This window comes from Halichoerus grypus, chromosome 2, assembly GCF_964656455.1.
Source record: "Halichoerus grypus chromosome 2, mHalGry1.hap1.1, whole genome shotgun sequence".
Lineage (NCBI taxonomy): Eukaryota > Metazoa > Chordata > Mammalia > Carnivora > Phocidae > Halichoerus > Halichoerus grypus.
In genome coordinates, this window is record NC_135713.1 from 31,817,208 (window position 1) to 31,842,478 (window position 25,271).

At 42.1% G+C, this 25,271-nt stretch overlaps 1 protein-coding gene and 1 long non-coding RNA gene across 3 annotated transcripts in view; one reads left to right on the forward strand and one right to left on the reverse strand.

Moving 5' to 3' along the window:
- The window catches only part of LOC118520425 (uncharacterized), a 104,041-nt gene extending 92,592 nt beyond the window's left edge, over positions 1-11,449 (reverse strand). Inside the window, exon 1 of one of the 2 annotated variants that reach the window (XR_013445534.1) lies at positions 11,143-11,449. This is a non-coding gene — a long non-coding RNA (uncharacterized LOC118520425). The remainder of the gene's footprint in view (positions 1-11,142) is intronic. The other variant, XR_013445535.1, reaches the window with a different exon arrangement.
- Positions 11,450-11,561: 112 nt separating this feature from the next.
- PTGER4 (prostaglandin E receptor 4) lies at positions 11,562-24,956 on the forward strand. The gene is made up of 3 exons (XM_036068472.2): positions 11,562-12,203; positions 12,648-13,569; positions 23,000-24,956. The coding sequence occupies exons 2-3, from the start codon at positions 12,691-12,693 to the stop codon at positions 23,588-23,590; spliced, it is 1,470 nt and encodes a 489-aa protein (XP_035924365.1). The 5' UTR covers positions 11,562-12,203; positions 12,648-12,690; the 3' UTR covers positions 23,591-24,956.
- The last annotated feature ends 315 nt before the right edge of the window (positions 24,957-25,271 follow it).

The window sequence follows — 25,271 nt, forward strand, 5'->3', positions numbered from 1 at the left end:
CCTGAGCGGAGTTAGCAGGATCAGACTGCCACTATCACTTCCATTCACATCAATGTTGTTTTTTGGTTTGTTTTTTTTTTTAAGATTTTATCTGTTTATTTGCCAGAGAGAGAGACAGACAGACAGAGAGAGCACAAGCAGGGGGAGCGGCAGGCAGAGGAAGAAGCAGGCTCCCCACTGAGCAGGGAGCCCAATGCAGGACTTGATCCCAGGACCCCGGGATCATGACCTGAGCCGAAGGCAGACGCTCAACGACTGAGCCACCCAGGCATCCCCACATCAATGTTGTTGAGCTGAAGTCAACCACAGGTGTTCTCCAATCCAGCTCTCCCTGCTTACAGATAAGCAAACTGAGGTCCAGAACAGGCTTCTCTTCCCAGGTCACAAAATTATTTTAAGCCAGAACCAGAGAGCTACTATCTCTCTTCCCCATGTTTCCTGATGATGAGTCTGAATATATATATATATATTCAAATTACTGCAACCTATTTATCTTTCTCAATCTTCAGATACTCACCTACCACCCTCATGATTTTGCCATATCTATATGTTATTTCTACTATTATTCACTGTACATTTTCTTTAAATCTACTTATTTTTCACATACACAAACTTAGCTTCAGTCTAAGCAACAGTATCCATAAAACCATGAATGAGATACGCATTTTCCTAACACATAAAAATAAATACATATCTACTGTAACTACAATGTTTGTCTCTGAACCACTCCCCCAAATAATAAATTATCCTTTGCATATTAGGAAAGATCCCCTGAGTGAATTCCAAGGAATTCTAATCTGTATTATGTTAATAGGTATTACTGATGAAAGAATGCATGATCATATAAACCTGGGGGAAGTTAACTAAAACAAAGTTAAACAGTTTTGAATTTTTTAAATTGTCAGACATCTCAGGGCCTTTTATAACAATATGCAATGAGACTTTCTAAGAGGGGAATAGAGTACAGCATCTCCAAAATGTATTTGACCATGAAAGCCTTTCTTCTAGACAGGATAGGTATTGAAAACAGGTTCTATGCCGTATTAATTTTCAAAAAGTTAGCTTTTCTTTTTGAGTCCATAAATTATACAAATAGATATTGTAAATAATAATTTATCCTGTATCCCTATTAGCGTATTCAAAATACTTTTATAGTAGTAAAAAAGACTAGGTAGGAAAACATAATATTTCCTCTTGTCATTCTCGAAGGGTTGGTCTCTCCGAAAGGTAACTCAGCTTGTCCAGAATGAAACACCTGCAATGATACTGGGCATTCTAAAAGAATATAAATAACTTCTAACAAGTCATCCAAATCTTCTACATTATTAATAGTAGTTAATGACACACACGCTTTCCATTCAGGTTTGTATTTGTTGCCTTCAGGGTTTGTAGATGGAACTTCAAGAGCGACATGCCCGTAACATCAGATTTGATCTATGGGTGTGACTCTGAGAAAATGTGCACCTGATTTACCACCCAGTCATTTTCTTTTTTTTTCTTTCTGTCTCTCTCCTTGGTCCTTCCCCTCCTTTCCTTTTTCCCACACTCCCCCATTCAAATGCTTTGATATAAAACACTGAATTTTGGGGCACCTGAGTGGCTCAGTCATTAAGCGTCTGCCTTCAGCTAGGTCATGATCCCGGGGTCCTGGGATCGAGCCCCGCATCGGGCTCCCTGCTCTGCGGGAAGCCTGCTTCTCCCTCTCCCACGCCCCCTGCTTGTGTTCCCTCTCTCGCTGTGTCTCTCTCTGTCAAATAAATAAATAAAATCTTTAAAAAAAAAAAGAACACTGAATTTTTGTCTTCTTTAGGCATTCTTATCTTTACGTGTTTGTGTTATCATGGAGAAAATATCCATAGTTACTAAGCTAATGCTTTTTTAAATATTTATTATCTGAGTGTAGTTGACAATGTTACGTTAGTTTCAGGTGTACAGCACAGAGATTCAGCTTCTCTACACATTATGCTCTGCTCACCACGAGTGTAGCTACCATCTGTCACCATAACATGCTGCCGCAATGTCACTGACCATAGTCCCTCTGCTGTGTCTTTTATTCCTGTGACTTATTTATTCCATGACAGGAAGCCTGTATCTCCCACGGCCCTTCACCCGTTTTGCCCATCCCCCACCACCCTTCCCTCTGGCTACCATCAGTTTGTTCTCTGTACTTACAGGTCTGATTCTGCTTTTTGTTTGTTTTAAACTAATGTTTTAAAGCCAAAGTATATGAACATTTCTTTCTACTGCATTTTCAAATAAAACTAAGAACTAAGACTCAAAGCAAAGAAAATGCTAATACCCTTTCTTCAGTATTCATTTTAATGAAATTGAGTATTAAATGCTGATGTGTTGAGAAGAAAGTGTTTCTTCATCCAATCATACACCAATTCAGACCATTTTGAGTATATTACTCTTAAATACTATTTCCCAACAACCAAAGTTTCAATATATTCTTCCTCCACACCTTACAGAGGTTATCAACTTATCAAGTGAATTTTTTTAAGATTTACTTATTTATTTGAAGAAGAGAGATAGAGAGAACAGGGGGAGGGGCAGAGGGAGAGGGGGACAAGCAGACTCCCCGCTGAGTAGGATGAGCCCTAAGTGGGGCTCGATCCCATGACCCTGAAATCATGACCTGAGCCAAAATCAGGAGTTGGGACACTTAACTGACTGAGCCACCCAGGTGGCCCTCAAGTGAATTTTTATTCTATAGAATGTGTTCTGTTCTCTTGTTCAGAAATATTTATTTAACTACAAAGCTCTATTCTTCTGAGGTTCCTCACCAAACACTAGAGGTCAGGAAAACATTTAGGAAAATGATTCACTCTTTCAAGTATACACATCTAACACTGATGCACTGCAGCATAACCAGCCTGAATAAGCTCAATCCTCTGGAATTTAAGGTAGGTACAAACTGAGACTAAAAATGGAGTTTTCTCCTCTCTCCAGTTCTACAATTGTAAACTGCACTGCATTCATAATGAATAAATAAATAGCATTTTACCCTTTTGATAAAGTAGATAAACAAGAGTTCAATTTGTAGAAATGTAATTAAAAATATATATCCTACTTTATACAAGTGAGAACTGTTAAAATACACAAAAGCAAAAGATAAAATAGATATAATTAATAAATGTTTGATCCTTTAGGGAAATAGTCCCAAAGGGCTCTATTATTTTAGCAAACTTCTATGCTATAGGTCTTAAATAATTCAATTTTCCAAATATTCATTTTTGTGTACATTTAGACATCATAGTATCTACTGAATAAAGTTAGGTTTTAATGATTGCAATTCATCTTTTTTTCAATCATTTACTCCCTACTTGGCTCCCAAAATTCTATTTGAGGTCCTGGAAGATTTAGCCAGCTAGAGCTGAAAACATTCAGACTTAAATGCCACAGTTTGACCCAAGCACATCTGTTTCTGCCTCTTCAGTTTGTGTCCTGCTACTCCCTGACTTGCAAATGTGGGTATTCTGCATAAAGTCATTTATTACACTATTAGATACATTCCAGACATTCTTGAAGTATCTAATAGGTGAATATGCTTTGCAAGACCCTCTATCTTGTGTGAGACTTTTTTTCTAGTTACATAATGATCATGATCTCTCTCCTGCTATACCCATTCACATTCTCTTAATACAAAGTTTGCCCTTCAAAGCAAAAAATCCCGATAAAAGGTCTTCATAGCCCTTCCATAATCTAGGCAAAAAGGACCACATGCACATATCGTCACCATCTATTAGGGTCTCTTAAAGCCAACTCCATACACATCACATGCTAGATCGAGCATGGCAAATGAGTTTCATTTCTTGTGCCATTGCTAGTAAATTGGTGGTGGGCCCTTAAAGGAAAGAGTGATGCTATTGATTAGCAATGTCTGTAATGAGTCTAGAAAGACAAAAAGGGACAGATGATCTATTTCTCCCCCCACCCCCATCCCTGAGTTATGCTAATCTTTCTTGATTATGCCCATTCCCACACCACCTCCCATAAAAGAGAGGTACCAAATGAATGGCAGATTTTCTTACTGACTTTACATCCTGATAGAGCTGCAGAGGCAATAATGCCAACTCCCTTGGAAGTTTACCATAAGTTTATTTAAGATAAATATAAAGGGCTTAGTATAACATATGGCTTATACTTTATACTTGATCAATGCTTTTTCATCTTTGGACACCACTGTCTGCTATTAGCTCAACCTAAGCAGGAAAGTTGATTTGGGCCCTGTCTGTGAACAGAGTAAGCCAGAGCTTCATAAAGAAGTATTTGATCAGGGCGCCCAGGTGGCTCAGTTGTTAAGCGTCTGCCTTTGGCTCAGGTCATGATCCCAGGGTTCTGGGATTTGAGCCCCACATCGGGCTCCCTGCTCAGCAGGAAGCCTGCTTCTCCCTCTCCCACTCCCCCTGCTTGTGTTCCCTCTCTCGCTGTCTCTCTCTCTGTCAAATAAATAATCTTTTAAAAAAAAAAAAGTATTCGATCATTTAAATGTCTTAGAAATTGTTATCGATCCCCTTGCAAGTTGCAGAAGTGATAACCTACTCCACATAAAGTAGAAAATTAAAATAAGTGCCTATAAACTCAAATCAGAAACTGTGAATTTTCTACTTCCTGCTTTTTGCACCTGCTTCTTGGCGGCACAGGGATGGCAGGTGTTTAGACTGAATATACCACTATTATTCAGAGAAGTTTTACCTGTATCCTTTATTAAAATGTGGTAGCCTTTTTGTTTGTTTTTTAAGGGATGGGCTGAGGTGTTTAGGAGTGGGCCCCTGCCCAGTGCTGGGGAAGGAGACTCTGTAATTCAATGGTCAATAACTTGCACTCTCTATCACAGCACTTATGAGCTCTGTGACCTTGAAAAATTGGGGTGCCTGACTGGCTCAGTCAGTGGAGCATGCAACTTGATCTTGGGGTTGTGAGTATGAGCCCCACATTGAGTGTACAGATTACTTAAAAATAAAATCTTTTTTAAAAAATCACTTAACTTCTCTGTTTCAGTACCCTAATTTGTAACATAGGTAAAAAAAATTCACCAAAAACACTGTGCACATTGCCTGGTACATGGTAAGTGCTTAATAAATGTTAGTTATTGATATTGAATAGGGAAATGGAAAGGGTGGGGAGAAAAAGAAAGAGGAAAGATCTGCTTGGCTTCTTTCAGAAGGTGTCTAGAATCCTGGTTGTCTAGATCCCAGGGTTTGTGGATTTAAGGCTAAACAGGGGACGGCTATGCTCAGGAGGCGTGGTGGGGACCCATTGTTGCAGAGCAGGGGGGGAATGTGTAAAGGAAATCTCTCAACAGTGAGCCTTCATTTGAATTATAGGAAAGCTTTTATCATTATTATGGCTGGAAGGGGGAAATGAGATGTTAGCATTTGCCCAAAGCTTAAAATGCCACTACAATTAACACATTAGCTCAGGGATTATAGACGTGATACTGGCTCTGCAAGGGAAATGATTCCCTCAAATTTCTAAAAATAAACAAGAGCTCCACAAACCTCCACACAGCAGTGTAGGGGTTACTTGGGCAGAACTGATAAATTCCTGAAAGAGGAATTTCTGATAAATACAGCTCTTCTAAAGCTACAGATCTCAGGCCTCTTTCTCTAAGAGTGGTGTTTGTGCAAATCAGTAAAACAGCAGATGCAACCCTCTAACCCTCTTGTACAGATCTCATCTTAGAAAAACACCAGGAGGGGAGCCTGGCTGGCTCAGTTGGAGGAAAATCCGACTCTTGATCTTGGGGTCGTGAGTTCGAGCCCCACACTGGGTGTAGAGATTACTTAAATAAAACTTTAAAAAAAATAAAGAAAAAAACACAAGGGAAAAGAAGTCAATGCAAAAACACATTTTGTTGAAGTCCTAAGAAAGTAAACTAGCCCTTAAAAACTGCAAGGGAGGGGCTCCTGCGTGGCTCAGTCATTAAGGTGTCTGCCTTCTGCTCAGGTCATGATCTCAGGGTCCTGGGATGGAGCCCTCATCGGGCTCTCTGCTCAGTGGGAAGCCTGCTTCTCCCTCTCCCACTCCCCTTGCTTGTGTTCCCTCTCTAGCTGTGTCTCTGTCAAATAAATAAAATCTTTAAAAACAACAACAACAAGGGAAAATCCTTGAAAAATACAAATAACTGAGTTTTTTAAAAATATATCTTTAAACCTTTCCTCTGTTAAGACTCAACGTTGGCAAAGCTAAAAGATTTGCTTTGGGGTTAGAAACTGAATGGTCTGTCACCTAAGCCAAAAAGAGAGATCCCCGGACTTTCTCTGACAACCTAGGATTTATGGACACTTCATAAAATGGGCATTTCTAGCACCACACCTTCAAGTTCAGGTGACCGCACAGCGTTGTAAGAAACTAAAGGAGCCTGTAAACAGGATCTCCAAAATTATGGGCGTCCAGGTAAAAACCTTATCTAACGTATATCCTCCTCCTCAAGAGGAAAATATATTTTATTTCTTTTCTTTTGGGGGGATTTTTTTAAAGTGTTCAATTTGGGAAACAAAAGATGAGATGCAAGCCAGGAAAAGGAAGGCAAAACTAAGTAATTCTTTTTATAGTTTGTTTGGCAGCAAAAAAAGCATTTTAATCCATAGGTAGAATACTCAGGTAAGAACTGCTATCAAAGTTTAAATTAGGGGCACCTGGCTGGCTGGGTCTGTAGAGCATGCAACTCTCGATCTCGGGGTTTTGAGTTCAAGCCCCACATAGGGTATAGAGATTACTTAAAAATAAAATAATTTTTAAAAAACCAATAAAGTCTAAATTAAACATATGTAGTTTAGAGTGAACTGCACTTTAGACAATGCACTGCCACTGTTCTTTTAAAAAACACTGCAATACTGGTGTAATATGATCAGAGATGAAGACAAATCATTAACACAGCAAGACAATTTTGAGAAGTATATCCTGTTCTTTCAGCTACTAAAATTTCACAAATTTTTTTACTTCTTAACAACTGACACCTTATACTAATTCATTATTGAGAAAAAAAAATCCATAGTTGATGCTCTGCCCTCACATGAGATAACCTCAAAATGTACTTGCTTTTCTTCTATTAGATTCAATGAATGAATCTTTCTGCAAAAATGCTTTAGGTAAATTTTATAGCTCTTTTTAATATATAATCTATTATTTTATAGGAAAACAGACACTCAAAATAACTTGGCATCAGAAAATCATATTTAAAATTGCTTTTTTTATGTGAATAATCTCATTTCTTGTTAGATCAAACACTGTAGCTACTAAAAAAAAAAAAAAAAAAGATCAAGTTTTCCTGTAAAATTAGCTGTCCATCTAATTCATTTACTTTGAAGAAGGTGACCTGCCTCAGACTTTCATATCTCCAGACCTTCTTAAACTACAGTAGAGTTTCGATTCGGAACTTTAGCATGCTTTGTGATTAATACCCATTAAGCTGGAGGTCAAGGAGCAGGCCAGGCCAGAGACTAAATTTTGGCCTGAATTTCAACAAATGGAAATCCTACTTCATTTTGCCCTCTGCTCCCCAATTAAGAGCTCTGAACTTCTGTTGCAGGGGTTCACTAAGTATCATACAAGTGATGGATTCTCTCAAGTCACAGGTTCCTCCTTTCAATTGGCCTAGACTGATGCCTCAGAGAGATAGGTGGGTGTGAGAAGAAACTGAAATATAAATCAGAATGTCCATCTTCCTATAGAAAAGACTCCTGAACTAGTAAGGCTTTCCCTCTCCACATAAATCCTCAAGAATGGGCAACACTAAGTAATCAATCCGCTTTCTTTGCCCATTGGCCTATCCACAATGGCAGTGCAGTAGAAATACTTGAGAAAAAAGAGGGGAAAAATAAAAAGGGTAGAAAGCCATCACTTTGAGGAGTAAAACCGCTGGAGAAGGAAGCAACCTGAAGGAGTCAGTTGATGGCAACCAGCCTTGACAGCAGTTAATTTATCACCACAAGAAGATGTTGGCGAGTTAAGCACAGTACTGACATGTGTACAAACTAGGTCTAGTGCCCCAGCCTAAAATTCGTCAGAAAATGGTAATAATTGGGGACCACACATTTGCAATATACCACTCAAAAGGGAGGGCAGTCATTGGAGGGCCACAATCACAATGGTGGACCTCTCCTCATGCCCAAGGTCAGGTTAATGCCACACTTGTCATCCACTGAACCAACTGGATGAACACATGGAAGGCAAACGTGTCCAAGGGCACTGTGTTATTTGCACCAGATAGATGCCTTTTTCACTGTTTTTAGTATTCACATGGCTTGTCAGGAAAGAGGGACAGCAAACACAATTTGCTCAGATTTGCTACGTGAATGTTACTGCTTTAGGAATGCTCCAAGGTCTGGCCAGGTTAGGCTTAGGAAGCAATCCAGGCCAGATCTGATGTATCCTGCTGCCTTCCTCCCAGTTTTTACCTCTTCCTTACCCATTCCTTTGATCCAAGGAGGATTCAACTTAGTCAAAGGGAATGTGGTTGGTAGCCTCCAAGCAGCCTTTGCTTTTAAACAGGTTCCCACCCTCGGGTATTTACTCAATAGAGTAGTCAAATAATTAGCTAAAACAGAGCAATCACACTGATCAGTCAGGCAATTCTTAGACTAGTTCAAATCTCCAAAGAGGATTTAACAACAGTTCTAAAGAATTGAACCCAGGGGACGCCTGGGTGGCTCAGTCGGTTAAGCGTCTGCCTTTGGCTCAGGTCATGATCCCAGTGTCCTGGGATTGAGTCCCGCATCGGGCTCCCTGCTCTTTGGGGAGCCTGCTTCTCCCTCTGCCTGCTGCTTCCCCTGTTCATGCTCTTTCTCTCTTTCTCTGACAAATAAATAAATAAATCTTAAAAAAAAAAAAGAATTGAACCCAGGTCTTCCAATGCAGAGAAGTAGGAATTGAGGTGAAAACTGCAAGGGAGGATAGAAAACAATTTTTAGAATAAAAATCTCTTCATTAAAATATACAAACAATGACAAGAACTGTCTACATGCTCATGAAAATCCTTCATTTCCTTTTGCAATGTAGATTCCTGGCAGAGTGTAAGGGCAATTGAACTACAATGTCCCAGTTTTCCAAATTAAGAAAATAAAATAATTGTTTCCCTAACCTTCAAATTCTACTTCTGAAGGCTAAACTTAAGCTTTAAGAATCACACACCAAAAGAGGGCACAGGTAAATCTCGTTAAATTTTTTTCATCTGCTGTCCTGGTTTCTCATCTATATCAATCTTCCTAGAACTACTGTGGAAAGAAAATTTAAAGGACCAGTAAAAAAAAGATAGTTCCATTGATAAGAAGCCCAGCTTATCAATGACATGCTAAAACCTGTAACCTCACTAATCATTTCACCAGTGTGCCTCAATTGTTATATTTAATATACTCTTCATCCTTAAAAATTTAACAAGTACCAGGATGCCTGGATGGCTCAGTCAGTTAAACATCTGCTTTCGGCTCAGCTCATGATCCCACGGTCCCGGTCCCAGTCCCGGTCCCAGGATGGAGCCCTGCACTGGGCTCCTTGCTCAGCGGGGAGCCTGCTTCTCCCTCTGCCTGTCACTCCCCCTGCTTGTGTACTCTCTTTCTCTCTCTCCCTCTGACAAAGTCTTAAAAAAAAAAATTTAACAAGTACCAATCCTGTTTTCCATTTGAGAAACTTCAAATGGAAAGAAAACTGGAAAAAATATTTTTATTAACATAAAATGAGTGTAAGTGGAACTTCCCACCCTCCCCTTCATATATTTACTGATAACCACCTGACAGGGTGATAGTGATATAATGTGGTTAGGGAAGAAGGGGGGTAGGGTCTGCAGTTTCCTTTTTCTAGTGTTGACTTGTTTTCAGTGCTGACACAACCAACCCTAGAGGTTATACTACTCAAAGAAAGCATAGACAACAGAAGTGGTTATTATGGTGATTGAGAGAAGACTGAGAAACTGACCAATTGCCAGCAATTATTTTTATAGATTCCTTCCAAATCGCTGATATTCATGAGGAAATAGCATAAACAATAGAATAATGCTATATTAATACATCCATATGGTATCTTTAAGAGTGATTCCAAGTATTTCATGTCCTGTAATTAGCTGAAGTCTGGAATGCCCTCTCTGGTTCTCCTACTGCTCATTTGTTACTGTGCCATTTGACAGTAACAGGAGAACCAGATCAATTCTTAGGAGGTTTGTTTATTCATGAAATAACATTTAAGGAATGAATACCCGCTTATCACATAAAAGAATCGAGTTATTTGCTTAATCTATAAGGAGATGCAATATGTTAAAATGCATGTATCCGGCCCTTGGAAACAGATTTTTCTAGGAATTTAAAAGGCCCACAAAATCTCTTAATGGTTTAAAAAAACAAAACAAAACAAAAAAACGGCGAAGCAGTTATAATTACACCATGGAGTTTTGCAATCGTTTCTTTTTTGTTTTCAGTCCTGATTTTAGAAACCAGAGTACAAAGAAGTGAATAATGAGTTTACAAAAACACTGTTCCCACCACCAAATAAATCAAACTGTTAAATTAAAAAAAGGTAGAGCAATGAGGCGGTTCCAAGAGTTAATCGTGGAGATAATGACTGTTGAATTCCTTCACTGGAAAAACTTTCAACTCCCCGTCGCACCCTCCATCTGCCAGCCGCTCAAAGGATTCGTGGTGAAAGTATCCAACGTGCATACAACAGGGCCAAGGCTCGAAGCTCAGGCTGCCGTTCTTACTGGGAGGAGTAGTTCCCGGGAGGAGGAGAAAGATCTCCGCGGTTACACAGCCCTCCCACCCTAACTCTCCCACGTGGTACCTGCGGGTCATCTGTCTCCACCAACGCAGGGCTCCGCCACCGGCGTCGGGTGAGGCTGTGGTCCCGTCTCTCTCTTTTTTCTTTTCTTTTCTTTTCTTTTTTTTTTTTTTTTTTGGCCCGGGGATGCCCAACAGAGCGAAGCCCACAGCCTGGGCACTGCCAACCAACTAATTTCCTGGATGGACTGTAATTACTTTCGAAGGATAAATTCGTCGTTGTTTCCCCTGCCCAAACCTGGCACGCGCCCGCCCATCCACCCGCCCCGTCCGGAGCGCTCTCCCGACTTCGAACCCGGGGCCGCGCGCGCGCACCGCACCTCTCCACCCTACCTCCCCCGGGGCCGCGCGCGCGCGCGCACACACACACCTGGGCCGCTCTAAGGTGGAGTTCTAAAGCAGTCGACCTCCCTTCCCAGCGCCCAGGTGTTGAGATCCACGTGCAGAAGGTGCGAGAAATAGCTCACTCGGAGCGGGAGGCAATGGGGGAGAAGAGATGCTGGTTTCAGAGTTAGCCCCCTCTGGAAGCCGAGTTCGGAGTGGCTAAGAGCACCAGGGCCTCCCAGGGTCCCCGCCGACGGCGGCACTCGGCACACTAGGCTGAGGCGCGCGCCCAGTTCTTCGCGACCCCAGACCCGAGGAGGCGGGGCAAGCCGCGGGGAGGCGGCCCTCGCACGCAGCTCGGAGCCCCGCCTCCCAGCCCGGCGCGCGGCCTCGCGGCGCAGAGGACGAAAGACACGCCCCGCCCCCTTCCCGGCCGGCCAATGGGTTTCCGGGCCGCGCACCGTGTGTCCCCGCCTCCACCAGGGAAACTTGGAGCAGGAGAAAAGTTTGTACAGAGGCTGGAAGGGCGAGAGCGGAGCTCGAAACCCGGCAGCCAAGAGGAAGAAGATGAAAGATCCCAGGTCAGAGCCTCAGGCCGAGCGGACCTCAAACCGCCCCCGGGGCGTCGGAAGCAGCCTCAGTGGCAGCCGCCAGCCCCGATAGCCGCCCGTGCTGCCCAGGGCTGAGGAGGAGGGCGGCCCGAATCCGGGACTGAGGCTCCGTGCCACCTGCGCGCGCGGCCCCACACCTGCGCTCTGTCCGCCCGGGGACCGGACCTGCGGGCTCCTCAAAGTTTGGTCCCGTCTTTGAAGGTACGGAAGAAAAAAAGAAGAAGAAGAAAGAAAGAAAGAAAGAAAGAAAAATCCAAGATCAGGTTGCATTGACCCATCCCGCTACCCTTCTGGTTCTGCCAGGTGTTCGAAAGCTTGCCATTCTGACCCCAGTTCCGGAAAATTGGCAGCCGCAGAGACCCGGCTCTGAGAAGACAAAGGCTTGGCAAGCTCCACACTGAGCGGGCGAGACTGAGGGCAGGTTGGAGGCGTGTGGTGGACATCTGAGTTTTGACCCTGGGGTCCTCCGCGGCCGCCACCGCCGCGGCTCCCACAGGTAAGATGAGGGTTTGGGGGCACTGGGCCGAGAGCGGTGGGCGGGCGCTCCTCGAGCGGAGCCGGGGAGGAGCGAGTGCGCTTTCCAAATTGCCTTCCGTAACTTGTTTTGAGTGAGGATTTTATTGACTCAGAATCTGTCGGGAATAAGAGCGAACCACTCACTTATCCCTAGAGATAGGTCTTGTTCATTTTGGCAGTGGAGAGAGTTGGGCTGGGGGAGGAGGAAAGAATGGTAGTATCAACTGACAAATACCAATGGCAGGAGAGTGGTGCTTCTGGCGGGACGTATCCGGAGCCTGGCGATTTCGGTAGCTACAATCCACGATGCAGGATCCAGTTATTCCTCTTGTCTCATCAGCATATTGTTTCTTGGGCGCGGGTCTGACACCTTGCAAGTGGTCATTTCCGCTCACCGGGCCTTTGTCTTTCCTACCATCCCCAGACCCAGCCTCAAACTCCAAGGCTGCGTACCGAGGGCCACCACCATGTCCACTCCTGGGGTCAATGCGTCCGCCTCCTCTACCCCTGACCGTCCGAACAGCCCGGTGACCATCCCGGCGGTGATGTTCATCTTCGGGGTAGTGGGCAACCTGGTGGCCATCGTGGTGCTGTGCAAGTCGCGCAAGGAGCAGAAGGAGACGACCTTCTATACGTTGGTGTGCGGACTGGCCGTCACCGACCTGCTGGGCACGTTGCTGGTGAGCCCGGTGACCATCGCCACGTACATGAAGGGCCAGTGGCCCGGAGGCGAAGCACTCTGCGAGTACAGCACCTTCATCCTGCTCTTCTTCAGCCTGTCCGGCCTCAGCATCATCTGTGCCATGAGTATCGAGCGCTACCTGGCCATCAACCACGCCTACTTCTACAGCCACTACGTGGACAAGCGGCTGGCCGGCCTCACGCTCGTCGCGGTCTATGCGTCCAACGTGCTCTTCTGCGCGCTGCCCAACATGGGCCTGGGCAGCTCGCGGCTGCAGTACCCGGACACCTGGTGCTTCATTGACTGGACCACCAACGTGACGGCGCACGCCGCCTTCTCCTACATGTACGCGGGCTTCAGCTCCTTCCTCATTCTCGCCACCGTGCTCTGCAACGTGCTGGTGTGCGGTGCGCTGCTCCGCATGCACCGCCAGTTCATGCGCCGCACCTCGCTGGGCACCGAGCAGCACCACGCGGCGGGCCCCGTCGCGGTGCCCTGGGCCCACTGCCGGAGCAACCCGACCGCCGCCTCCCCCGCCCTGCCGCGCCTCAGCGACTTTCGCCGCCGCCGGAGTTTCCGCGGAATAGCGGGCGCCGAGATCCAGATGGTCATCTTACTCATCGCCACCTCCCTGGTGGTGCTCATCTGCTCCATCCCGCTCGTGGTGAGTGGCCTCCCGGGAAGGGGGCCCTTCTGGGCCCTTTCCCCACATCCACCTCCCTTCTCCGTCTACCGCTTCCTCTATTCCCTCTTGTGCCTTGGCGGTGAACTTGTCCTCCAGGTCCAAGCTGGGCTTTCGACACTCGGCTTCTCACAGAGCAGGCCCAACCTCCCCAGTGAGATGTAGCAGGTGCTTTTCTCCTAGGCCCCCGAGTTTCTTTCTCCGAAAGCCTGGTTTCCTTTCTCTCCCGGGACAGCCCCTACCCCTTGCTGCCAGACATTGGCCTTGAGCCTTCCGAGAACACCTGCCACTGTCAGATGTGGAGGGGAAACCGCTGTAGTGTGACTTAAGTCCTCCACAGTGAACCGCAGAAGCCCGAAACCTCCGGGGTGGTGATCTCTTTGTTATACACCATTCCTTAGGGCAGTGGGTTTTTGGTGCTTTGATTTAGGCATGGGGTTTTTTTTCCTTTTGGTTTGTTTGTTTGTTTTGATAGATTATGTAGCAGTTTAGAGCTAGAGAGATTGGATGTGTTTTCTTCTAGTCTGACGCCCTCACATGACACAGGGCGTGACTTGCTTAAAATAATCTAGCAGAACTACACTGTCAGGCTAGATTCCCTGCTCTTTACCATGCTGTGTGCACTGCAGGTGGGGGTCACAGTTCCTACTAGGGCACGGCCCAGAGTCAGGTTCCTTCATTCTTTCTTGGGACCAGGAAAGCCAGGATTCTCAAGGGGCCTATGAAGGGCCGGCTGATGTACACGGGTTATTGAATTTGCATTCTCAACAACTGTGAGAGGTACTGTGCCACTCTTAAGAAAGGAAGCTTTAGAGATGGTGATCTAGTTACTGCCAAGCCAAAACCCTGCAGCTTGTGATGAACCTCAGACCCACCTGACTCCAAACCCTGTTCACATAATATTACATCATGTCTCACTCCTAGAACATTTCTAATTTTGGCCTTCGTACAGTGTGTGCATTTGAGTTTTGGCACACTTCACTTTTAGGACACCGCCTTCTTTAAAATTGCCTTTGGATTAGTTTTTAAAATGTTATAAGTAGAAAGGCTGAAAACGCACCTAGTTCTCTACTTTGCCTGTCATTAAACCAGAATGCACCAGAAACTGATGGGCTTATGCGCATAACACCTTCTCCAGAGCTTCTCTTGAAAGCAACAGGTTCTGAGTTTTTCCATCTCTCAAAACACTATATTTCTAGAAATTCTAAACTACCAACTCAAAAAGAGAGGACTTTTCTTTCTTCTGCTGATTGGGAACAAGAGAAAATAAATGTAATGAGCTATTCTTCCTTTCTTTCTCTTATTAATATGGTCCAGGGATCTTTCATATAAAAATATTGCGTCTCTGATAAAAGTGAGTGTAAATGAAAGGAACTTAGATGAGAGCCAGCATACAGTAGCTTCTTGACAATTTGTATAAACAGAAATAAATATAATTGGCCAGAACGGCCTTTAAACCATTCCAGGATCCAATATAATTTACCAAGTTAAGTCACACTTGAGCCACATAAATATATTTTACTGTCTGTAATGGCAACTCAGAATACAGTGAGTTGCCTTTCTCTGGCTGCACCTTATGTTTTACAGAACAGTAAATGACAAAGTGAGAGGCTGTTATGTACAGAAGAACATCCACTTTAAGGAACTAGCATTACAGCTAGTTCAGCAACATGCACATACTTCTAAAATATGAAGGTAAGCATATGAAGCTGTTGATTGATTGCACAGTGACAGGTGAATTGTTTTCTTGGAGCATCTAGAGAGGCATAAAAAACTTCATTCATTTTATGGGCTGAAGTGGACCTGCCCCTGTGGTATAGGGCCATTTATCACAAAGCCTTTGAAGTTATTTGAGAAGCTAGAGGCAAGAAACTATAGGAGCTCTACTTGTAGTCTGCAAATTAGCCACATTGTAACTAACAAATACTATCCACTATTATATAAAGTCAGTAACGTACAGTAGATACTAAGTAATTTTACTCTGAAAATTGAAACTGGCTCAGCTAAGAAGTAATCATAGTAAAGTACTCATGTGCCTTTGTAAGTAATAAGGAATCATACAAATAATAGTAGCTTCAGTGTTTAGCCTTTAGTTCTGGCTACCAGACTCTAATTTCAGAATCAATTTAGTTGTAAATTAATGATAAATCAAGGAGGTCATTATACTACCCACCCACCCACAGTTCGGCTGTTACTGAAAGAGTTAAAAGGGGAATTTACCCATAACTATAGTCTTCCTTGGCTTACTTTTACGAGTTTCTTGTATTTTAATGTTTCTCATATTCAGATTGTAATTTAAGTTTAAAGTTTCTGAACCCTGACATTTTAAAGCAGTCGGGCCTATCTGCAGTTCCAAGGAAACTAATGAAGCGCCTTTTTTACCTTTATCAAATCAAGTTGGTTGCTAATCCTATTTGAGGAAAATCAAACCCTTCAAAACACTTAAAATGCTTCGGAAAGGCTAATAGAGCAAATAGAGTTTCCTTGGAGTTTCAGAAAGCTTGACACATTGTATAAGGTTAACAAGCAGCCAAATTTTGTCTTTTGGACACCAGGGAAGAAAAACTACAGTGGCTCTTACAGGGCACTTGATACTGAGTTTCATAGAAAAAAGTTAATTTTAATTTGTTATCCAAAACACATGTCTCATAAATAGAGCTTGGAATGGAAATTTGAGAAAGCTTGGGAAATTAATCATGGATATAAGAAACTGTGCTAAACTTGAGAAATTTTCTAAAATGAACAGAGAAGGTTCATAAGTACATTTGACAAGGAACATTACATGACAAGATTTGGTGGGAAGGTGGTTCTTGTCATTTTGCCTATTCTTCCATTTAAAACCAGTCTCTGGTTTTTTTAAACACAGAAAAAGCTGAAGAAATGAAAGAGTCTACACGTAAGATAAATGTAAAAGGGATTGAATTCTTCAGAAATATGCAAACAAGGTCCCAGTGTTAAATACTATAGCTAGATCAACTTCTGGTGCCCAATTTTACAATTACTAATGTCGAGATAACAATTAAAATCAAATCTTTTGCTTCAGGACTGAACAGTGAACGCTGTAGGATTTGAAAAGGCATTTTCTCCCTTGCATAGGCAAGCCGAGGTCATATTTACCGCTTACTTCCTTCTCTTACTTTCTTTCTTCTTACTCTGAAATAACAAGGATTCATCTCTGTTAGGGGTAGAATGGCCAGTTTGATTCATCTTCTGCCTTGGACAAGTAAAACATTGATCTTTAGAAAAATAGCTTCCTGTGAGTGTTTATTTGGTTGTTTACTATAAACCAGTTGTCTCTATAAAGCCTTCACCAGCATTCAATCAAGAGAGATTTATTAGAGCAAAGGAAAACTGGAAAAAGATAGACTTTTGTTTACCAGAGGCAAACTGGAAGTGGAGTCATCTGATGGGATTTCAGATGAGTACAAATCAGTTAAAGGCATAAGAGTAATGCCATAAATTCGAGTACTCTTACAGCAGAACCTGAAGGGTTGGATTATTTTTCAAATAAATTTGGCTAAGTTAAAAACGTAGCAGTTCCTGAAAGCGGTGTTTTAGTCATAAGCATGGAATTGCGGACCGAGTTAGTGCTAGAACCTTGAACACTGCAGAGTAGCATATGAAAGGGATTCCCACCTCCAGCATCTTCTCTGACTCGTGAAGAAAGCAGGGCTAGCCAATATTTTCACTCTGCTCCTCAGTCTTCTCAAAGGCACATGAGGAATTTCTATCCTTCTGCAACTTGCTGGGGGGCTGGGGGGGATCCCAGTCTTATGGACTTTTACACCATGCTTTGCTGACCTGCCAAGGCTCGGTTTTATGGAACATCTACTAACAAGATTTTTCCCCCCAGAGACGAAGTGATTCTTGTAATCTCCCATTAGAATATTGAAAGTTCAAGTAAAGAAAAAAAAAACAAAACACAACTTCAGAAATATATTTTCAGTGTGGAGACAGACGTGTAGAGATTAAGTAATTTGCCTGCAGTAAATGGCTAGTTAGTGACCCAGAGGGAAGGAGAACAGAGCACTCTTACACCATCACATGGGCAAGACCTCTTTCCACTATCCTTTACTTAAAGTTTTTTTTTTTTTTTGGTCATTAAAAAAAAAGTGGGAAGAATTTCTAGTAACAGCTGTGTCAATTTTGGATTCTTCACAGGACAGTTAGATAACTGAGCACACACAGATAATTCCATTTATGTTCTTGGAACAGAACACATAGCACACACAAATCCCGCTCTAGGATCTTGTCATTTATTGGAAGGCATTTGTACTTTGACAGTCAGTGACTAAATCAGTCTCATCAAAATTTCAACATGCTTTTTCAATTAGACATTCCCTGCTAACAGGTTTTTCTTACATAGGAAGTACATGTTTTTGATACCAAATCCTTTACACCCCAAAGCTACTTCTAAGCTGTGGTTTTGAAATTATTCCTATATTCCACAGTAGCCAAACTTCCATGTATGGGTTACCAAGAAAGCAAGGACAGCAGACATATATGTTGTGCGCCAGGCATCATACAAAGCACTTTCATCATCTGCACGTTAATTAGAAGGAGCAGAGCCAGGATTTGAAAACAGGTTTGTTTGATTCAGAGCGTGTGCGTGTACCTCTACAACATACAGCCCCCCTGATAGCTCTCCTGTCCTCACACCTTGTTTTGAATTTATCATATTTTCTCCAAGTTATGTTCCAGTGCTCCTGAGTCCTAATCTCTAGTCATCTTCAAGCACTTTAGAATACGGTAATGTCTGCCGGTGTTAAAGATAAACCACACGCACAAATCTGCGGCTCCTAAAAAATAGATTCGCTTTTAAAATTGCAAGAAAGTATATATGTTGTTTGTATCCAGTGAAGTGTTTTAAGGTGTCTTTTTCCCCCAATGCAGAGGTTCTGTTTTATCACACTCTTCCAGCACTGAAAACTGCCTGAACATGCATACAAGGCCTGTTGCACAGGAATACCAGAAAAGTGCTTTCTCCTCCCCACATGACATTGAACTGCTGCTGTGGATATTCCTATCCCTGCTTTGGGGAGAGCAAACCAAGTAGCCTTTTAAAGTGAGGCAGAGATTGCTAGACTTTTTAAAACATTATGGAGTGCATGGAGCTTTTGTTCATTTTTGTCTTTTTCTCCACCTCAAGTCAATCTCCAATGAGGACACGCTGCAAAGGAAAACTGGTTTGTCTTGATTTGTTTTTTTCAAACAATTTGACCAACTTTTGCAAATGTTTTTACCTGAACTTGAAATGTTGCTTTTCATATTCGTCTTTATTGCTACCTTATGGGCTCCCCTTTGCTAAAATGACATTAAGTGACCAGGCTCAGTGGCTTATATTAATTGTAAGTTTGTACACACACACACACACACACACACACACACCCATGGAACTCTAAAATAGGGCTTCCTTCATTCCCTTGGACACGAGTCAAAATCAACTAGGGCCGTGGATGAAGTGAGACACAGATTGATGTGATGCTTTCCTTGCCTCTCGTCACCTTGGCTTACGAAAGCCCAATTATTAATTTTTTACAACTCTCTGGCTTTTCTAAAACGTCATAGAAATTTTAAAATAAAATGCTAACTCCTAGTACATTCCTGTAAATAGCTACAGATTTCATTCCTTTTATATCCATTTCAACCATTCAAAAATTTTCCTCGTTTCAGAAGTAATCCTGTTTCTTTTGAGGTAGAGGTGGGAGAGGCAACCAGCAACAAAAGATTTCAATGTTAAAAATCTAAGAAATGCAAAGTTCAGACTTAACCAAGGTTCTGTTCCGAAAGAGGGTCTCAGAGATGGCTGCAGACTGCTGCTTAGGGAGAACCTGTGGAGCAAAAACTCCCAGGTGGAGCAACACCGCCACCTAGAGGCTACAAGTCTCAAATTCTCACAGACCCTGCCTAGGTTTTTTTCCTAAAGGCTACACGCAGGTAAGGCCTGATACTAACAGATTTAAGTCCATTATTTCTTTTACCCTTAGGAACACAGTAGGTGATATGAGTAATATAGTAACCTCATGCTTTGTACCAGTGATTCCACTGTCAGGAAATAATTCTTAAACAGAAAGCCAGCCAGCCTGTAGAACAGAAAAAACAACATGGGATTCATCGGGAGACCTGGGGCCCAGACCGGAATCAGCCACCGACAGCGTGGCTTGATAAGTTCCTCAAAACCTTCAGGTCTTGGTAACACTTCATCTGAGAAAAGGCCTGTAGACCAAACACAGCTCAGTGCCTCAATAAAGATTATGGTAAGAAGAAACCAAAATGCTTTGCTTCACTAGTTTTTTTATAAAGATAGACAATCAATCCTGCTTTGTCTTGTTAGTATCACTTATCCAAGCAGTTTCTGAAAGTCTTTTAAGACATCATATACTTCTGTTGTTGTAGTTCACTTTTGATTTAGCTATCTTCCAGAGATCCATATTAATTTCATGCTAGTGAGAGCCATTTGACCATCTTACTTTATTCTGTGAGATTTACAGGATCATAATCCCTTATCCAAAACATTTAGGGCCAGAGGTGTTTTAAAATTCAGAATTTCTTGGCTTTTAGAAAACCACTTTAGTAATATACTGTATAATATATAATTGGGACAATATCTCTGAAGCAAAACACAGGAATACTTATACTCAGTAGAATAAATAAACTGCAAATAGCCTCACTATCTAGTTCAGTTCAGGTTTTACTGCCGAAAAAAGTTTAGGTCAGGTTTTGCAACCAAAAACAAAACAAAACAAACAAAAAACCAAATGAATAACAACAAAATAACCACAAATGAGAAACAATAACTTCTTAGAAAAGGACTATGGACCTGAGCTGATCAAGGTCTGAATTCCCACTAAGGAAGAAATAGAAGTACAGTTACACCTCACTGATCTAGCTTCATCTAGAAACAAGTTTCTCATGAGTTGAGTTTTGCAGATTTATTTCCTTCATTTTAAGCTTATCTAAACTGTTATAAATCTTTCTAAAATATCCCTTCTGTTTCATGGTGATTGATACACCATGAGTATTAATTATTATACTATATGGTAAAGTAGCAATGTCCTCAAGTCTTGTTAAAGTTAGAGATATTTGCCCCTAGTTAAATGGCTCCAGCTCTGCTTTTGTGAGTTCCTTCTCCTTTTTATGGTTTTTATGCATCCTCCTTGGCTGAGACTCTGCTCTTACTTCTCCCTAACTTAAAATAATTACTACAGGCAAGTGATAATTATTAAATAATTGCTAAAGACAGGTCAATTATCTTAAAACCACTTTTTATGTGAGGTGAGATCTTTCTATAAAAATCCTAGTGGAATTAGAAGTAAGATTTAGGCAATAATACTCTTAAGAGTAAATTTAAGGGGCACCTGGGTAGCTCAGTCGGTTGAGTGACTGCCTTCAGCTCAGGTCATGATCCCTGGGTCCCAGGATCGAGCCCCACATAGGGCTCCCTGCTCAGTGAAGAGTCTGCTTCTCCCTCTCCCTCTGCTGTTCTCCCTACTTGTACTCTCTCTCTCTCTCTCTCTCGTTCTGTCAAATAAATAAATAAAATCTAAAAAAAATTAATATAAGTAAATTTAAGAGTGTACATTTAGCAAGTGCTTTTTCCTCTAAGGAGTAAAATATAGTCATCCTTAAGTTTACATAAATTCATGCTCTCTTCATTAAATCATTTGAAGTTCCCAGAAGTTGGCATATTATTTCATTCTTCCATGACTTTACACATGGAATTACCTCTGTTTGAAATGCTATGTCCTTCCTTCTAAATTTAGCAAACTCCCCCTCATCCATCAAAAACTCCAGGCAAGCTCCCTCCTCCTGCAGGAGGAATCCTCTGATGTTCTCCCCTCCTGCCCTGGATTAGTCGTGCCCCCTTAGATTCTTCTCCCGTTTCATTTAATCACCTTGCAGTCACAGCTGGTTCTCCTTCCTGCCTTCTGCACTGTAGGTTACTCTGCCTTCAGGAAGTCTGTGGTATTTAATGCAACTTTTTGTGGCCAGACTTACCGCAACGCCTAACACACAATAAGTGCCTACTCTTAAATGATTAAACGCGTGAAAGAATATGAGTAACTAAGTGATTATAATAAGAGCAAAATTTGTGAACTGCCAAAAATAAGACTCCAAAATAGCAAACAGGTTGTTAGGGTCTCCTTGTGTTCCCTTCATTTATGCCTACCCGTCCCGTGGTGGGCTGGCAGACGTGCCTTTTGCCGTGAGTAGCTCAAACTGCGGTAGAACCAGCTGTCTTCCCTACTGCTCTGTGCAGAGGTGCTCTCAGCACTTGGCTGTTTACTGGCTCAAATGCTATATGACACAAAGGAGGGACGGGTTTTTTTTTTAAGATTTTGTTTATTTATTTATTTGAGAAAGAGAGAGCATAAGCAGGGAGGCAGAGGGAGAGGGAGTGACAGTTGAGCAAAACTAGAGTTTGCAAGCAGCAGGGAGAAGGAAGGTTGAGCAATTGAGCAGCACAGTCAGATCTGCTTTCTAGACAGAATCCTCTGGTGGCAGTTTGGAGGATGGATTGGAGAGGAGAGGAATTGGAGGTGGGAAAGCTACTTGGGTGGCTGATGCAATAATCCAGGTGAGAAATGCAGTGCGAGGGAAAAGACTGGAAGAGGTGTTTGAAGGAAGACTTGGTAACACTAGGGGATTACTATAACTGGGAAACAGCCTCTAGAGAAAATGGAAACTATTCTCTGGTCATACTGGATGATAGGAGATTCAGATAGTGGTTTAAAAGTTTCCAGTGTATTCTTACTGGACTCTATAATAAAGGAATCTCTGGACTTTTCTGTGATGATTGGATGGTTAGTTGACTTACAAAATGAGTTTCATTTACATATATAAAAAGGCAACTGGAGGGACTCCTGGGGTCGAGCCCTGCATCGGGCACCCTGCTCAGCAGGGACTCTGCTTCTCCCTCTGCCCACCGCTCTGCCTCCTTGTGCTCTCTCTCTCTCAGGCAAATAAATAAATAAAATCTTTAAGAAAAATTAATAAAATTAGAAAAATTAAAAGGCAACTGGCATAAGGGAAATTGATGGCTGTGGAGGAGGGGAAGATACTTCATTTAAATTGCAAAAACTTAAAAGCACTCACAAAAATGAAGTTAATAAAATGTTTCTCAAGGACACTTTATGCGTGTGTTGCCTATATATACATTGCATTTTTGTATACCATCTTTGAAGGAAGATACTCAAGATAGTTACAGAAATATTAAAGTTAGACTAACTCAAAACAAATGTGATTACACAATTACCGGTTTTTCTGAGGCTTATTGTGTAAGCTGCTCTTACTCGGCACTTATTAATAGAAAAGAGGGCAGCTAGCTAACGTTCCTAGGTTATACACTGATGCAACTATTTCCCCAGTTGCTTCATGACAAAATCTAAATGTGGGCATCTCATTTACGCAGGTACGGGTGTTCATCAACCAGTTATATCAGCCACGTTTGGTGCAAGAAATCAGCAAAAACCCAGACTTGCAGGCCATCCGGATTGCTGCTGTGAACCCCATCCTGGACCCCTGGATCTATATCCTTCTGCGGAAGACCGTGCTCAGCAAAGCAATAGAGAAGATCAAATGCCTCTTCTGCCGCATTGGCGGGTCCCGCAGGGACCGTTCGGGACAGCACTGCTCAGACAGCAGAAGGACATCGTCCGCCATGTCTGGCCACTCCCGCTCCTTCCTCTCCCGAGAGCTGAAGGAGATCAGCAGCACATCTCAGACCCTCCTATACATGCCGGACCTCAGTGAAAATGGTCTTGGCGGCCGGAATCTGCTTCCGGGTGTACCTGCCATGGGCCCGGTCCAGGCAGACACCACCTCCCTGAGGACTTTGCGAATATCAGAAACCTCGGACTCCTCCCAGGGGCAGGATTCAGAGAGTGTGTTACTGGTGGACGAGGTTAATGGGAGTAGCAGGTCTGGGCCTGCCCCCAAGGGGAACTCTCTGCAAGTCACATTTCCCAATGAAATGCTGAACTTATCAGAAAAATGTATATAGTAGCTAAGGAAAGAAATACAGCACTATTTCTGCTATTTCTGGAAGCATATAAAATCCTGTGCAATAGACACATAAATGAAGTGTTTCGCTGTGCGCAGAAGGGCTGTTTTGTCCTTCAACTCACATTAAAGAACATCTGGGCTCTTTAGCACTTTCCAAACAATCAAGTTCATTCATAGGGGACCCAGGGTCTGAAGCACAATGGTTTTCACTTCTTCACTATGACACAGGATTTCTGTCACCACTCGATGGCTGGGAAGATCTACCCTCAGTTTTTCTACTTGATAGGAAGATGGCATAAGTTTTGCTATTTTCATAACATCCAGAGCTTTATATCTGGCATACAGCAGAAGGCCAGGTACGGAAGGGCTCTATTCCAATAAACTATGAGGACTATCTTGGGATTTAAGTGTCTCACTAAAGCATGAAATGTGAATTTTATCGTTGTAAATATGACTTAAGGTATTTAAAGTATTTTCTTCTCTGTGAGAAGGTTTGTTGTTAATACAAGGTATAATAAAATTATAGTAACCCCCTTCTTCCCAGTATAACCAGCTGAAGTTGCAGATGTTAGATTTTTTTCATAAACAAGTTCAGGCCAAGGTGTGGAAAATACAGTGAGACTCATAGCTATAAAAAAAATATATAAATTTTTAAAAGAAATAGTTTAATATTATAAAAGGAATAAAGCAAAATACTATTTTAAGACATGAACATTATAGTCCAAAATATTAAAGTTCTTTCAAAGCTATGTGTAATACATAGTGAAAAATTTTTAGTGATGCTACATGTATTTATCCAGAAAACTGTGATTTCGGGAGAAGCTAACCTGCTGGTTAAAATATTTTTTCTACTTTTGTCCCCACTGATGCTTTTAAAAATATAACAAATTTGTAAAAGTCTGAATAAATAACCCATAATTGAAGTGTATAATATAAAAGGAGTCTAAGCAACTTGTTTTTGTTTTCCCTCTTAAAGTGTTCATAGTTTTACTTTCCTAAGGAATGATCTAGAGTATCCTTTAAAATTTAAGAGGAAGGCAGGTTGCACCATGAAGGCCTTTGAGATGTGGAAGTATCACAGATGCCGTAAGAGTTTAACAACATAAGGAGTGCAGAACTTGGACACATGAGGGTAGCCTTCTTGCGGTTTTGTGTAACACCCAGTGATGCTGTACACATTTGAAGGACCTTTCTCAAGGAAATACTAAGCATGTTTTGTTGCTTAAAATGTTTTTGTGAATTGCTTGGTTGTAATTAAATTCTGAGCCTGGTAGTGATACGGTTTTAAGAAGCAGTTGTACCAACTGAAATTATTTTGGAGATTATAATAAATAAATACACTCAGTCTGAGTTCCATATCATCAGTTTTGGAAAACTTGTGTGATTTTTGGGTTTCAGGTCATCGTCTACATCCTTTTAAATTGGAATCTTTAAATTGTTTTATTTTGAAGTGATGTCAAATTTAGAAAAAAAGTTACAACAGGACAAAGCCTTGGATCCACTTAATGGCGAATGATACTGAGAAACCAAGATCTGGGTGTAAGGTGGACTCAAAGTCACATTTGTATGGGGGGAGGAGAGTACAGGGGAGACAATATTATGCCTAACTTGCTGCATGTGGAGAACCCAAATATTTATTACAAAAAATTAGCATAAGCTTGTGGCCCCTCCTACTTGTA

What these genes read in the sequence shown, in the direction of transcription:
- PTGER4 (XM_036068472.2), top strand. Translation starts at nt 12,691, where the DNA reads ATGTCCACTCCTGGGGTCAATGCGTCCGCCTCCTCTACCCCTGACCGT. An exon ending in TCTGCTCCATCCCGCTCGTG is followed by an intron (nt 13,570 to 22,999) that starts GTGAGTGGCCTC and finishes TCATTTACGCAG; the next exon opens with GTACGGGTGTTCATCAACCA.